A 15,739-nucleotide genomic window follows, 5' to 3' on the forward strand; every position below is an offset into this window, starting at 1 on the left:
CCTGGCTTTCAGCGTGATCCCTGGCTACATGGGAACCATACGGGTGTATGGCTTCTGAGTTCTGACTAGGACCCCTTGAACAAAGACATTGACAAAATGGGAGAACCATTGAAGATAGGGCTGGATAGCTCAGTTGGTAGAGCACCGAAACGGCAATCCGGAGGTCGCATGTTCAAACCCTGCGCTCCAATCAATTTCTTTGTTCAACTTTGAACAAAAATTATTATTATGCATTTAGTCAGTTTCCCTTTGTGGTTTATTTAGAATAAAAAAAAACTGCTTAGACCAAGAGCTGGAGAAGTCACCCAAGCTTTGCTATCGAGATGACACCGTTATTGTCCACCGTATCAGCCGTAACCATGGTGCGGGGAAGCTTACGGAAGCCTTGGCCAAACAGTATTACGTCATCCGCTTACAGGCTACTGCCACTGGCGGAATAAAGTCAACATTCAGTCAGAGGCTTGATTTATCGATTTTGTATGATAAAAATAAATATTTAAAATCTCAGCTGTCATTCTCCTCCAAACGTACATCTACATGCCAACGCGTCACTAAACTCATTACAGCTATCGACTTCAGAATATCGTGTTTCTTTCTTTCCAGGTCAGACGATGTTATCAGATACCAATTGCATTTTTGGTCCGTGCGTGCGAGATTATCTCGGATGAGAAACTTCTCCGACACAGCCGGGTCATATCCGTGCTCGCAACACATCACTTCATGCTTTTCACAGAGTGTACGCTAGTACTTAGACCTCTGTTCCTTGCTCTATGTGTAGCCTCGCCTTGCAGGAGCAAGTCTTAAGTCACTGATTGTCCTATTGTTACCAAGACTAAACAGGACTGCAAAGCTCACTGAAAAGCTATAGGCGAATAAGATGTGAATATCTCCTTCTAAAGGTTCGCAATGGAATCTCCCACTAAAAGGAAAGTATAGTACGTGTACGTGTATAGGCACTTTCAGCAAACGTCAATCGGATACAAAAGGATTTGAGTCCTGTTTGGTTGAAGGATTTAACATGGGCAACAACAAACGGGATGATGAGGGAGGCAGTACCGGGACATTCAGGCGCAGAATCAGGGCCATGAAAACACGGTGTATGTTGTTCGGCCCATGCCGGAGGAAGACGATCGTGTTGGCCGTGCTCTGTGGGGTAGGGTTGTACCTCTTGCACGGTAAAGTGTCCCATTCCAAAGGGAACCCGGATGGAAGACAACGAAGATCGGAGGTAAGTTGGATTCTAAGTATGAAGATGAAGAATGAATCCCTGTATGCCCTAGTTTTGTGGCTAAGCTGCCGAAATTTCTGATTGTGACCCCTTGAAATTCCTTGAAAAGAAACTGACTCATGTCGCTCCAAATCTCTTCCGACACTCGATTCCTTATTGATAATTTCACCCAGGGCGGTATATTCGGCTTTCTGGATGCATTCCGTGCCGATGAATCCGCCGGTAGCGCTAGCAAGCATCACCCCAGGATCCACGGGGCAGTCTACAAGGAGGTGACCGGTAACTTCGAGCCTCCCCGGGAACCGAGCCGTCACGGCCTGGGGGAGCACGGCGCCTCGCTCACCCTTGAGGATTGGGAGAAAGCAGCCGTGGACAAGAGCGTGCGGGAGTACTCGCTCAACTTGTACGGCAGCAGCAAGATATCGGTGGACAGGTCGCTGCCCGATCTGAGGGATCCACAGTAAGTTACACACTGATCACTATCATATAATGACAATGCACATACATGTATTGTTTTAAAAACCTCCGAGACACAATGATACTGGGAAAAATTAACTCCATTCTATTTTCAAACTTGGAAATATATAGAAATACATTGCTAGCTAAGACTGGACCAGCCCGGACAGTAGCGTAACCGGGTTCCAAATTTGCAAGGGGGAACTTGGGCCTCAATTCAGTCAATGCGTTTGTATCAATAAATAACTCACTTTTGTCTTCCCAAAATTCTGGGTGTGGGAAGCACACACAAGGGGGTGGGGGCCTCGAGCGCCAGGGGGAGGCTGCCCCCGTCACTAGGAGCAGATTTCCTGTATATTGCAGGTTCAATTCTCGCTCCAACTAATTACTTTGTGCAATTAACCTTACACTGATCGTTTAACTGAGTCTGTTAATATAGTCAGTTGGTTATTTTATGATTTGGCTATTATTTTGATTTCGAATTAGATTTGTGTGAGGGAGGAGACGAATTTAATAGGGGGAAACAAAAAGTGGGGTTGGTTTTTATGTATATTTTGGTACTTTCGTGTCTAACACTTGAAGAGGCAAAAAGAGCGTTAATTTATTTCATAAACAGGAATCCGAGTTCACACTAAGTTGCTTTTCAAAAAAATAGAAGAAATATGATTGGCTTATTTTACAGGAATGTGAACTGTTTTCTTCTGCTATAGTGTTTAACTGTGAGTTTTGTTATTGTGGATAGTTTTGGAGTTTGAAATTGAATCCTACCAGGAAAATATGGGTTTTCACGGCACAACATCTGAACTTTACCAGTTGGCTGTAATCAAGTACTCGATTCGCTTCATGTCAATATGGGAATTTTATCGCGATCTTTGTTAATGATATTTCTCCTCCATTGTCTTAGATGTAAGCATTGGCACTACCCCGAGAATCTACCCCAAGTTAGTGTAGTCATCACCTTCCATAATGAGGGTTGGTCCACGCTGATACGTACCGTGCACAGCGTCATCAACAGGAGTCCTCCTTACCTCCTCAAGGAGATCATACTGGTCGATGACTTCAGTACAAAACGTGAGTAGTTGATTTATCTTAACACTGGTTTTCGTTTGCCATGTTTAATCAGAACTTTGCGATACCTTGTGAGATTAAATCACGAGCTTGCATGGGTGGGACGCAAGCTCAGGCTCGTTGGGCTTACTGTTGCAAACTGCGGCAGTCGACCGCAGCGGCTTGCTGGGGTCGACTGACCAGTTTGGATGTGATCGACAGGAGCTTTTGTAGGATCGTCAGGTGATTGTGTCAGCAAGTTGCGCTCCATGAACAAAGAACTCCACTCTATTTGCCATTTTTTTCATGCAAAGTGTTCTCCAAGGATCTTAGTTTCATTTCCGAGATGTTGTATCATGCGATATTGAGACACTCTGGCAACGAACGACGGTTATCAAAGCTGTAATCCAAAGCAATGTAGCGTGCCCGCTTGTGAAGTATCCAAATGAGACTATAGTACTGGTTCATAGGTATAGATAACTTAAATAATATCTAGACGGCTATATGAATATGACAAGTGATAGGTGCTGGTAAACAACAGTCCCACAGCATGAACATAATATAATTAATTTATTTGATTATTGATGTTCGATTCGGCATCTTAAACTCTTGACTTAAACTAAGGCAGACTGGCAGAGGTTAGCCGGTAAAACTTGGTCTTGGGAAAAGTAACAAGAGGAAAATGTCTAGAGAGGTTGAGACTGTTCGCAGTGGACTTCAAACGGGAAGACTAACCATCCTCTTGATGTATTTAACCACCCCACCCCACAATAAGAATCAGTAGGGCCTACGTGTAAGTTGTACTTGGCGTTGCAAGGAGGGTCTTGTAACATGTGCCTCCATATTCATTCTCAGGTTCCATTTCCATAAAAGAAAGCCAAACGTTCTCCTAATATTATACACGAAAATCCACAAGGTCTGCAATCAAGGCCCCACCATGCCCGAACCAATCTGCAGGATGCCCCTTCTTCCAAGTAAAAAAAGATCCAAAGTATACCACCTGCTATTTTAAGTAAAACATTACTGTGTTCGGCAACACTGGTTCAACGATTATATGGAGCTGTAATTCTCTTCTCTTTGGACAGACTACCTTGCGAAGCAGCTGGATGACTACATCCGTACTCCCAGGCTTCGGGGAGTCGTGAAGCTACACCGTACCCGTCGACGGGAGGGAGTGATCGGGGCCCGTACCTTGGGCTTCGGCCGAGCCTCGGCTCCGGTCATTGTCTCCATGGATGCCCACTGCGAGGTGGGCACAAACTGGCTGGCACCGCTCCTGTCCGTACTGGCTTCCAATCGGTGAGTTTGATTAAAAGGGCACAACGGGGGATCTTTTACCTTTTCTTGCATTTATTTCCGTTTGAAGCAACAAAATTGCTTTCAAAAATCTTGACGTTTAGGATGCATGGACCTTACTCACGAGGAAGTCATTTTTGTCGTGTTCCCTGAATGTATTTGATAAATTGTGAACTGTTGAATGGTATGGTGCCAGACTATTTTAGCATTTGCATATGCATTTTAGCCTCACTTTCATATTTGAAAAAAAAACAGAAAAAACATTACGGTATGTTTAATAACAAATTTTAAATTATTCATCGGAGCAGACTGGTATATTAATCTGTAATTTACTTTATGTCATTGCTTTCATTTCTCTTCGAAAGTTCTAAAAATGAAGATTTTACCTCACTTTCAATTTAATATGGCCGACTCGTGAATAAGGCCCGGCCCATCATAACCTGTTGAAGATCGGCTCAGTGGATAAAAAGGGGAACCTTTATGCACAATGTTTTAGTGTGGTTTCGACGTTTCATATTTTGAATTACACCTGGTCGTTTCTAATCAATAAATCAACACCTGGTTTTCAGTACAGAAGTGCACTGTCACGTGGAGGTCCCAGTGGATGGGTTATCCTCGCAGTATTTAACGAATACCGTGAAATAAAAAAAAGTTGCCCCTCATAACTGTTTTCCTCAGAACGACACATTTCAGGCGGAAATATTTCTGGGTTTCTTTTGATACTAAGCAAGGCTTTTCTCATTAAATCTGTAGGTTTGTTTCCGGGTAAATATCAATGTTCCTATACGTGCCTTTATTTAGTACCTCTGGGTTTCGATTAATATTTCTGAGGTATGGCTTCTTTTCTAACTGTGTGTCAACATTCGTTTTGTTTTTATTCAAGGTCTTATATCGCCGTACCGATAATCGATGTGATCGATAATATGGATTATCGGCTGTACCCACAAGGGGACGGCAGGCTGGCCAGGGGAATGTTTGACTGGAGAATGGACTACAAACGGGTCCCGGGTCTACCGGACAGAGAGAGGAAAGACCGCCGCTATAAAACGGAGCCCTACAGGTATCGCATAATTTAAAAAAGTCCCAAACAAGAACGAAACAATTTTAGAATCCAGTGGGGGCCGGGACTTGCTCCTGGTAAATGATAGGAGAGACCCCAAATGGCAGATCTACACTAAATCTCAACCCCTCACATTTGGTCATAAAAAACCCACGTGTTATAATCGGGGCTGCTGACAGAAACTCGAGGAACAAAACCCCCATATACATATCTCCTTCCCGTATAATCATGCGGGAGAAATTCATTTTATCGAATTAAAATCTTTTACCCAAGGCCAATTTCAAAAACTCAGCAAAAGGCTTAATTCAAGTCTAACTATACTTTGAGTTTGACAAAGATGATATCAAACGCCATTTAAATTTTACCTATCTGCTTGCATTCTTTAGTCTTTTTCAGGCGTTTTTTGGGGGGTTGTTAATCTTTTACTACTATACGTAAGTTAAAGCATCAGTTTATGAAACAATAAACGGAACACATTTATTCATAATTCCTCAATTAACGAATATTTGTTGCATGTGCTCTCTCGGCCTATAGGTCTCCAGTGTTTTCAGGGACCGTCTTTGTAATGTACAAATCCTACTTCTTCGAACTCGGTGGCTATGACCCTGGCCTCAAAATGTACGGCGGTGAAAACTACGAACTTTCATTCAAGGTGAGAGGAATTATAGACCCGAAATTTGAGTTTGGGCTAAAGCCCTATAACCAATGTCTGTCGTGTATACGTATTGGGTCTGGTTCACGACACTAAAATGCCACCCATTACTCACTTTGACAGTTTCTTGTAAGTATATTGAAGGAGTGCCGTATATCGTGGCATTTTGATTCATTGATTTTTAATGCCGGGGGATTATGACATCAGTGGAGATAGTGGACCCAAGAATGAAATATTTCAGTTCATGACACCGGCAACCACATGATACATAATGTAGGGCCTACACATTCAATGTGCATGACTTTTACACTATAAAATCTATAACCTAATTTTCTCATCCCATAGCTTAATTTAAAGGGCCCATGACGTGAATTTTACTTGGGAACATATTTTGCGCAACATTCTACTCCTCTTAAATGGATGAAAAATGTTTGACATCCCTATTTGGTTAATTTTATTGTAATGTGCACCTGTTTAAGCATTTAGAAATGTAATGCTTTTCCTGACAAATATGAGGGCGATGTTGCTGTGGTGTCATTTCAGGAAGACACTGTTCAATTTAGGGGTTTTCAGTTCAAATTGTGCACCCAAAATTTGCTCACTGAAAACATTTGTGGGAAAACTTTGCTCATTGGCTTACTGTCATGTACTGAAGCAACAACGAATCACCAAAGAAAAAAAGAAATACAAATTATAGACTCGCAGCAAAATATTCAAATATCTGGCATTTTTTGGTGCTGAAATAGCTGTAACATTAAGGTTTCTGCATGAAATGACATCACACTTTTGCTCATGAATATGGAAATGAGCATAAAAACCATATAAAGGCATCAAAATACCCTGAAAAGTGGAACAACTGAAAATTGAAAATAAGGATAAATGGGACACAGAGGTACATTTTCAAGGATTACATTAAAAAAATATTACATGGGCCCTTAGGCCAAAAAAAAAAGTCTCCGGTTTCTGGTATGGAGCCTGCCCAAAAAGTGGTGCGGCGACGCGGCTTTTTTTTTTTTACCTGATTTTTTTTGCTTCAAATGTCGGCTGATGACTGCAAATGGTGCCCGACTAAACTTAGTGCAAATATATGGGAGTTCAGAGAGGCCACATAAAGCTTATTCTCGACCATAACCCAATCTAAAAACACGTTAAAATTGTGCAGCAGCAGGATTCCAGTTAAGCCAGTGAGTTTGGCGGTTTTGAGACATCATCTTTCATTGAAAAAAAAACTTTTTCATTTTGCTGACGCGCATGGCTACTGCGACGCGCGCGCATACCAGAAACCGGAGACTTTTTTTGGCCTTAAAGTTGTAATACACTCTTTTCTAGAGACACTGGCATCTGTGGCGTGTTTAGGCATATGGCTTTATACATTTTGAAGTACCAGACTCTTTAGAGAGGTGTTTGGCCAATAAATGAATCCGTTTGACTCGTTTTTCAGGCCTGGATGTGTGGAGGAGGTAGCGTTTTATGGGTGCCATGCTCCCGCGTCGGTCACATCTACCGTGTAAACGGCGTCCCTCCGTACTCGTTTCCCAGAGATACCTTTAGCAACTACAGGGATAGGGTAAGATCGAAGATTGCTGACATTCATGAAAACAAATACCACTTTTCACTCTCGTGTTTTATAACTTATACTTTTGGTTTCGAAATACGGCCAAGATGTAGAAGACATGAAAATCTTGAAGACAAAGCAGATGACAAGTGATTCCGGAGCTAAAAAAAAACCTCAACCACAAAATGTTACTTTGCTTTGCCCAAATTTGACATTAAAATCGAGAGTAAATGTATAAACTTCACAAATACGAAGATTTCCCAACAAACGTTGTTTCTATACACCACCGATGACGCAAGCTAGACAAGGGAAAATTGAATCATAATTTCTTTAATTTGATTCAACATTCTACTCTCTTAATTCTTAAGAGTAAAAATTTACTCCATTCGGGTGAAGATACACTCCCACAGTCTGAAACTAGGGACTAGACGTTTTAGAGTGAAATTTCTTCAATCGTAAAGATCGAGGTTTCACTCGAGCTTCGACTGAAGTGGTTCATTTTTTCAGACTATGTCAATCGAAAATGAGAGTGATTTTCACTCTAAAACGTCTAGTCCCTAATTTCACTCTTTGGAATTTAGAGAGTAATTAATTAAGACATTTTAAGGTCGCGGCTTGTTTTTTTCCCTGTTATTATCTTGACTGGTAAAAATTTGCGTCTGATGCAGCATACAATGCTGTGGCAGAAATATGGCCTGTGATTATAAAGAACCAATAATAATATGTCATATACCATTGCCAAGCTGTACCTCACCAAAATCAGTGGTTTTTTTTAAAAACAGAATTACGCCCGAGTTGCCGAAGTGTGGCTCGACGACTACAAAGACTACTTGTACGCCAGCAGGCCTCACATGAGGGCGCCCTCGTTCAACATCGGCGACGTCGGCCGACAGGCCACGTTTCGGCGGGAAAAGAAATGCCATAATTTCGGCTGGTTTCTGAAGGAGGTTGCCTACGATCTGTTGAGTCACTTCCCTCATCCGCCAAAACTCGTGATGACAGGAGAGGTATAGGACACACACACAAGATTGAATAGGGTGTTAAAAACATTCTTATCTACATTATTATTCAAACTGGTCCTGGCCGCGAGGTTTTCTTCTGCAGCCAAGTTATTAAGTCAATAAGCATACGTGAAACATACCACGTGGAGTTCGAGTTCCACTCGTTTTTACTTTTTCTTTTTTCCCCAGAAGTGAATTTTCTTTTCTAAATTGTGTTTAATCGAGTCCTACTGATCGGATCGATGAAATAAATTTTACTTTTTTTCTGATTACTGGCTCTGGTGGATTTTTTTAAAGTAAAGTCCGTGAACCATTCAGTTACCAACTGACGCATGGTTGCAGAACAAAAATTGCGTCCTTGCCTTACCGCATAAGCCATAACTGACCAATGATTCAAGTTTCGAAAGGGAACAGAGACACAAAATCTTTCTCTTTCTTCACAAGTGCTGTCGGTTTTTCTGCTTGCACCGTCCTATTTCTGAAGGACGTGTCACAAAACTGGGGTTGGCCTACGGCACAGAATGCCTTCAGACGAGTGCACTGCCGTCTATGGGCCTTATTCACAACTTGGCCATTTTTGTCGAGTTCCCTGAACGTATTTCAAGTATTACCGGTTCAATGGGATGGTGCCAGACTATTTATGCAGGCACAATGCAGCATTATTTTACTGTCTCTTTTCTTAATCTGGCTTTAAACATCAGGGAATTTTCTAATTACAAATTTTAAAATTATCCATTGAAGCAGACTGGAATAAACTTGCTTTCATTTCTCTTCGCAAGTTCCAAACATTAAGATTTTACCCCACTTTCAATTCAATATGGCCGACTCCTGAATAAGGCCCATGCTGTCAAGCACGACATAGTGAACCATGAATTGTCTCCAGTCCAAGTTCTGAGCGCAGTCAGTCGCTGTTGCTTGACTTATTAGTTGGAATTCCACTGTTTCTTCCACTGAGCTATTGTCCCCATGGGAGTCAAGCCAGAAAAGAAATCACTCACATTAAATTCTAAATTCTTAAAAATCACAAAGTGGATCGATGCTGCGTATTGACGGCAGGCCATTAAACAAATATGGAAATTAAAGTTGATAACAATTTGTAAGCAGAAACATCACGATGTTATATTTTTTGCTATCGACAGGTTCGTGCGCTTGACACGGAGTTTTGTTTAGACACCATGAACCAGGTACCTGTGGGTGAAGGCGTCGAGCTTACTATGTATAAATGCCATGGCTCTGGCGGTAATCAGGTAAGGCACCAGACTTCAGCCTCAAAGAAAGGATTTGTGGATCGGGGCGACGGCAGGAATATTCCATTGCTTGAAACTGGGCCTTTAAAAATATACAATTTATTTCAGCTATTCTTGTTTTTGGTCTGTTAATATTATTATCATGTATGATCCAGAATGGCCCGATGGTACGTTTTCTGGTTGATAAGGTCTTTTCGTGGATTATTTCTCATTCAAGAAACCGTCAACACCTATCAAAATACTATACCCATTCTTTAAAAAACATCAAGTTACCCTAAACAGTATACGTTCTGGGCTTTAGCAACTACGAAGCTTCGCCTCGCCCGCTTTAATCACAGGTCCACAGCCATAGCAATGTACATAGCATAATCCCTTTTCTGCCTTATAGTATAGCGGTGAAGGATGATAAAGGTTCATAATAAAAAATCAATGGACTTCTTAATGTGCGTCTTAATTGTGGTATAAAAGAGAGTCTTCAATGTGGAGTGTTACACTGCTGTAGAGTAAAATTCTCACAGGGTGGATAAAAAAACACCGAAACCGAGATATTATTGCTAATTGGAACAGAAGTAGGGCACATGTGAATCAAAGGGAGATATCTTCTGTTAGGGTTGAATCTCCTCTTTAAAATGACACCCTGATCATGTCCTTACATTCACGGTTGACTGAGCAGTGACCCATTTTATAAAAGGTCTATTTAGAGAATTGCGCCAATTTTCATGGTGAAATCTCGTTTTTCCCCACCTGCCTTGATTGGCAACCATAGCCTTTTCACTCTGTGACAAATGACACCACAAAAACCACAATGGGTGGCGCAATTCTAAATAGATCCTTTCATAAAATTGGTCACTGCTCAGTCAACCGTGAATGTAATGACATGATCAGGGTGTCATTTTAAAGAGGAGATTCAACCCTAACAGAAGATATCTCCCTTTGATTCACGTGTGCCCTACTTCTGTTCCAATTAGCAATAATATCTCGGTTTCGTGTTTTTTTTATCCAGTATAGTCTACCACAAAAGGTATGACTTTCGTCAGAGCTCAGAACCCATTTTGTTAATCGAAAAAGGTACATAATTGGTATCTGGATAATCATGAAAACAAAATCTAAATAAATATTGAATTTGAATCTTTTCTTCTTCAGTTTTTCCGTCTGACCACCGCTGGTGATATTCGAGTCAATGAGTTTTGCTTGGGCCAGCGAGAACAGAGCGTGATGATCACGGCGTGTGACAGTCCTCACGTTATCAGGGATTGGCAGCACAGCCAGGTATAGGCATTGTTGTTTCATTACATCTCCAGTAATTGGACTTAATTGATTTCATTTAGATCTACTTCACTTTATTTCTGTAATAATAAAACTACAGACCTAGGACTCAGACTTGCCCGAATCATGTCTTCAGCAAAACTCATAGCAAGCCCGAAGCCTATACAATGGATAGCTAAACCTCATACCCGGAACTCAGGCACTAAAAAACCCAAAGCCGGTCATCCAAATGAGCCAATTTGGCTTTTAAGTAGTCCCAACAAAAATCTGAATCTCTGAACTTTACATATAATATATCATTACATGTAATGATACATACATCTACATGTATGTAGATTCGTAAACGAACAAGTTAAACTCGAATCATCAAAAGTGAAAGTGAATTCAATTCCTTGTCCATCACCCAATTCTCAAAAATAGTACAATTCTCGAAGTGCTGCTAACATGTCTTGTTCCTTCAACAGGAGAAGAGCATCCTGTGGAGCAGAAGACAGAACAGATGCCTGGAACGCTCTGGTCTGAAGATACTGCTGTCTGCGTGCCGTAAGAACTTTGACCCCCAACTATGGACGTTTGACGACCCCTTCTTATTGGACACCTTACAAGTAGCCTGATCTCCACTTTGTGCAAATGTATTGTTTGGCTGCTGTTGCAAAGGAAACATATTTACTTTGCATCTTTATATTTGATTGAAAAAGCTTGTTTCCGTTTGTTTGTGAAGCATGGTGGAAGCCACGAAACCTGATGAAGTGTCCTGGAGTTTTATCTTAATGCATTTATCAGTATATTTTGGCACAATTGGAATTGGGAAAGTCCGACTACACATCTTTTATCCGGTATATAATGACCTCGTCCGTAAAGATGTCAAGAGCGTTTTTACAACGCCTGAATAAATCCCCGTCATCTGATTGGTGGATTGTTGATCACGTGTACTTGAATTATTCGTCCCACCCAACGCACGGCGTGGCAACAACGTAAAATTAGAAGGTCCATTCCACGGTAAATAGAACTTCCATTGCACGGTCACGTCACACTATTGGTTGTGCAAAACACAACTCATGATGGCCCTGATGCCGTGAGTTTGTAAGTGTGGTATGACGAGGGTTTATTCATTCGTTTTATAAAAACAAATAATGAATGTTTCATAATCGTGCAACGGAAAGAATAGTTTCCTTCGGTGACGGATGAAGTCTTCCATTCCACTCGGCTTCGCGTCGCGTGGAGTGGCACATATTCCATCTGTCACCTCATGAAATTATTCTTACCATTGCACTCATAAACATTCATTAGTTGTATAGTATCATTGCATCTGTATCGTATGTCTGACGGGGGTCCATGATCTGAAGCAAAGATAGAGCCGACGAGTTAAAAGAGTTATAAAGTTCAAGGTCCACATGACCTGCTGGTGTTTCAAACGATTACAAGTCGTATTAATTTTATTGTACGTTCCTTGTATGTATATTCAGCTTTCAAGACGGTTTTAGAATTTAAGTTTTATTAATAACTTAAAAACCTACCGTTTTTATGTTGTAAATACTCATTGAGCCGTGTAAAGTAATGCATTCTAATTATTTTGTAGATTTTAAGTTCTGATTACAATGTATAAATAGTGCATTTATAGCGCAATAAAAATATGAACAGCTAAAGATATGTATATAATAATTATTTCCCCATTCAAAATATAACTTGAAAAACAACATTTTGATTTGCTATTTGCCATTTTCCCAAAGATTTGTTCGAGTAAAACTGTCCATTTGTAGATTTAAAGTTCTGATTACAATGTATAAATATTGCATTTACAGCGCAATAAAAATATGAACAGCTAAAGATATGTTTATTTACCCATTCAAAATATAACTTGAAAGACAACATTTTGATTTGCTAAATGCCATTTTCTAAAGATTTGTTCGAGTAAAACTGTCCATAAGTCATTTGTAGAATCCCACATTTTGATTAACTAATATATCACTGTGATGAAGAGCATTGTTGGCAGAATTGTACCTGAAAAGAAAAGACAAAACGAGGCTCCGCCGAGAAAAATGACCAAATAATGTCCCACGATGCATCTGCGTGGCAGTTGAGACCGTCCGAACAACAGTCGAGACAACGCCAACAATAAGATGGGATCCTCTCTTCTGTAGCTGGGACGATGCTGTTGAGGGGCCATGTGTTTACAATAGTAAAAGCAGCTTTCGGAGATGAGAAATGCCTATTTGAATCTGGGTCTTTCCGTACCGACGGATGACGGACATCTGGTGCCAAGAGGTAGTGAGTACACTCGATCAAGCTGTTAAGGAGGCTGATTATACTTGACTCTGTCCTGCACACTGTGGATGCAGATACACGGGTTGACATGGGTGATGTCCAAATAATAATTGCCATGCCAACGCCGTCCGCGCCCGCCAATCCGAGACGGCACTGATGTCGGCGGAAGTGATGACCCCTGCCGTGGTCTGCGGCGGAAGGACGGCGCACTCAAGGAACAGCTCCGGTAGTAGATACACGGCCACGCCCCTGAACAGATTCACGGCAAGCCATAGAGCGAGCAACGCTGCCAAACTCACCAGGAAGAAATTGGACGCGGAGTCCAACGCCTCATCCCAGTCGTCTGGTGCCTGGTTGGAGCCTCTCTTATTATCCCTCCAGCGATACCTGACTGGGTTTTGTCCACCATCGCCGCCGCGGGACGATGTCCTTCGCTTAGCCAGAACTGCTTTCAGTTTTTGGACTTTGCTGGCGAGCCTAGACAAGTCTTCTTTGAGCTTCTGTTTGGCGATTTTTTCTTCTCGGAGTAGGCCTAGTTCGCGGGGGCTGTCGGTCGACCTGCGACGTCGGCGAAGCATCTGTGGACAACAATCAATCAAAATCTCTCGTAAAATCGTTATGACAAAGAAAAGGGATTTTTCTTTTAAACCTCGGCAGGTTTACAAATTATCTGTTAATGTTGATAAAGCAAGTGGCTATTTTGATGCCCGCGCGTATACCCATCGTCCAATCAAAAAGGCACTTATGACCAATAATCTCGTTCACAAAATAGCGTTGTGGCTGATGATTGCGTACTTTTCGTATACTCATGCGTCAAAAGTTGACCCTGGGTTACAACATCCAGTGAGAGCCCGAAGACATTAGCGGTCAGCCATGTCCTAAATAGGGCGATGGGTACGAGGAATGCTTTGATCGTACCCATCGCCAACCTCGTCCCCAGTGCTTACTTTATTTCCAACCTGGTTTCCAATAGTAAACCCTGGATAGGAAACTTTCTTCCTGTATCCTGATTCGATACCGCAATTGGCTAGTAATGGATTTTTATCGTGTACCTGGTGTTATTATTCACAACGTGCAGTACGTGTTTTCACGATCATTTGTCCATGCCTTCTCGAAAATACTAATTTCCTTTCCAATATGGTCATATTAATATGAAATATGATACTGCATGTTGTTTCGATAAAATCGTAACAGTTTAATTTAAAAAAATCGTGTTTTTGTAACTCACGCCGTGCTCGCGCTGCGACGAATTGACTCTGTTTTTACCCCAGACACCGCATACAAAAACAAACGCTAATGTAACGCATATCCAGGCACCAGACTATTGCTCATTTGCATACGTGTTCAAAAATCTTGCACATGTATGCAAATGATCCAATACCAGGGTGAGAGAGCAGGTAGTGATGGGCGCGTACTGTTCGACACCCTGGGGACGAGGTTGACCCATCGCCTTTTCAAAGTCCGCTGTTGACCTCAACGTTTCTTTGAACTCTCATCTGATACAATAATATTTTATTTTGAGGTTGAAGAAAGAAATTGCCTGGAGCGGGGTTTAAACCTGCCAACTCCGGATTGCCGTTCCGGTGCTCTACCAACTGAGCTATCCATCCCCATAATGTTAGCGGTTCCACATTTCTGTCAATGTCCTTGTTCAAGGGGCGCTATAGTCCGAAGCAATAAACCCGTACATCATGTTGCCAGGGATCAGGCCCGAAGTCACGATGCTAGCAACATGGGCAATGTGCAAACCCGGGAAATAGCAAACGGGGATCACTCAGAGAGGAGACGGCCTCAAAGAAACCACATAGGCCTAAGGAAACTAGCTATGCGCATTATAATTATTTTATTAAAGTTGAAGAAAGAAATTGAATGGGGTAGGGTTTGAACCTGCGACATTTTAAGCCTATTGGCAAAATATTTCAAGCCTATACAGACAATTTATTTCTTTTCAATTTGACCCAAGAGCGAAATTTTGGCTCCTCGTGTATGTGGGGACGGTTATATCAAGAGCGCCACCACTTCGCACTTCATGGATAATTCACTGACAAGGTTGGAAGCATACAAAGATCATTGCCTTCACCTTTCATTCAATACGATATTATACGTTTCACGATAAATTTTTGATATTTTCTTTTTTATCTTACCTTGTTAAAGTTACCACCAGCACCGTCTGCACCGCCATGTAGTCTTCGCACAGTAGTTTCCCCGCTAATAGTTACCGAGATCACAGGCTTAGCAACTGGCTGATTTTCAACAGGTTTTTCCGCCATATCTTTATTGCTGACCTATTTTCACCGTACCTGCCTGAATTTTGGAGACTCAAAAGACCGAGAACAATCATGCATGTATACAACAGCTGGTCCTGCGTCAAAGTATTGTGTGATGTGCCTACGGCGTGTTTTTATGATCGAAAAAGGCATGCACGAATTATTGTAATGGCATATAGCCTATCAGGAATTTAATCAATGTTATGGCGCTGGCAGTGTGCACGTCACTTTGTACCCAGATTGGCGAGGTATTTATAGAACCGGTGTTTATGCCAGAGGTCTTCGTGTCGATTCCTAAGTAAACGAAACACTCCAAAGGTTCGGTTTCTGATTTCTGGTATGTCGGATACAGTGTCGGCGTGTCATGCTCTTAAAAAAGAGAGACAAAATCTGGCCATG

At 41.6% G+C, this 15,739-nt stretch overlaps 2 protein-coding genes across 2 annotated transcripts; one reads left to right on the forward strand and one right to left on the reverse strand.

The window, feature by feature from the left end:
- Positions 1–426: 426 nt before the first annotated feature.
- LOC119741074 (N-acetylgalactosaminyltransferase 7-like) lies at positions 427–11,991 on the forward strand. Its single transcript, XM_038216728.1, has 11 exons — positions 427–1,228; positions 1,402–1,688; positions 2,589–2,755; positions 3,817–4,030; positions 4,911–5,087; positions 5,622–5,739; positions 7,181–7,306; positions 8,077–8,301; positions 9,435–9,542; positions 10,686–10,811; positions 11,273–11,991. Exons 1-11 carry the CDS (start codon positions 1,019–1,021, stop codon positions 11,420–11,422), a joined length of 1,908 nt encoding a protein of 635 aa, XP_038072656.1. The 5' UTR covers positions 427–1,018; the 3' UTR covers positions 11,423–11,991.
- Positions 11,992–12,211: 220 nt separating this feature from the next.
- Positions 12,212–15,739, reverse strand: LOC119741073. Its single transcript, XM_038216727.1, has 2 exons — positions 15,218–15,739; positions 12,212–13,651 (listed from the first exon to the last, which is right to left on the reverse strand). Exons 1-2 carry the CDS (start codon positions 15,341–15,343, stop codon positions 13,112–13,114), a joined length of 666 nt encoding a protein of 221 aa, XP_038072655.1. The 5' UTR covers positions 15,344–15,739; the 3' UTR covers positions 12,212–13,111.

Source organism: Patiria miniata, unplaced genomic scaffold (assembly GCF_015706575.1).
Source record: "Patiria miniata isolate m_02_andy unplaced genomic scaffold, ASM1570657v1 HiC_scaffold_5, whole genome shotgun sequence".
In the NCBI taxonomy this organism is placed as follows: Eukaryota; Metazoa; Echinodermata; class Asteroidea; order Valvatida; family Asterinidae; genus Patiria; species Patiria miniata.

Excerpts from the sequence above, each read along its gene's own strand:
- LOC119741073 (XM_038216727.1), bottom strand. The coding sequence starts at position 15,343 with ATGGCGGAAAAACCTGTTGAAAATCAGCCAGTTGCTAAGCCTGTGATC. Across the intron at positions 13,652-15,217 it reads CTGGTGGTAACTTTAACAAG|ATGCTTCGCCGACGTCGCAG; the intron begins GTAAGATAAAAA and ends TGTTGTCCACAG.
- LOC119741074 (XM_038216728.1), top strand. The coding sequence starts at position 1,019 with ATGGGCAACAACAAACGGGATGATGAGGGAGGCAGTACCGGGACATTC. Across the intron at positions 5,088-5,621 it reads TATAAAACGGAGCCCTACAG|GTCTCCAGTGTTTTCAGGGA; the intron begins GTATCGCATAAT and ends CTCGGCCTATAG. Across the intron at positions 9,543-10,685 it reads ATGGCTCTGGCGGTAATCAG|TTTTTCCGTCTGACCACCGC; the intron begins GTAAGGCACCAG and ends TTTCTTCTTCAG.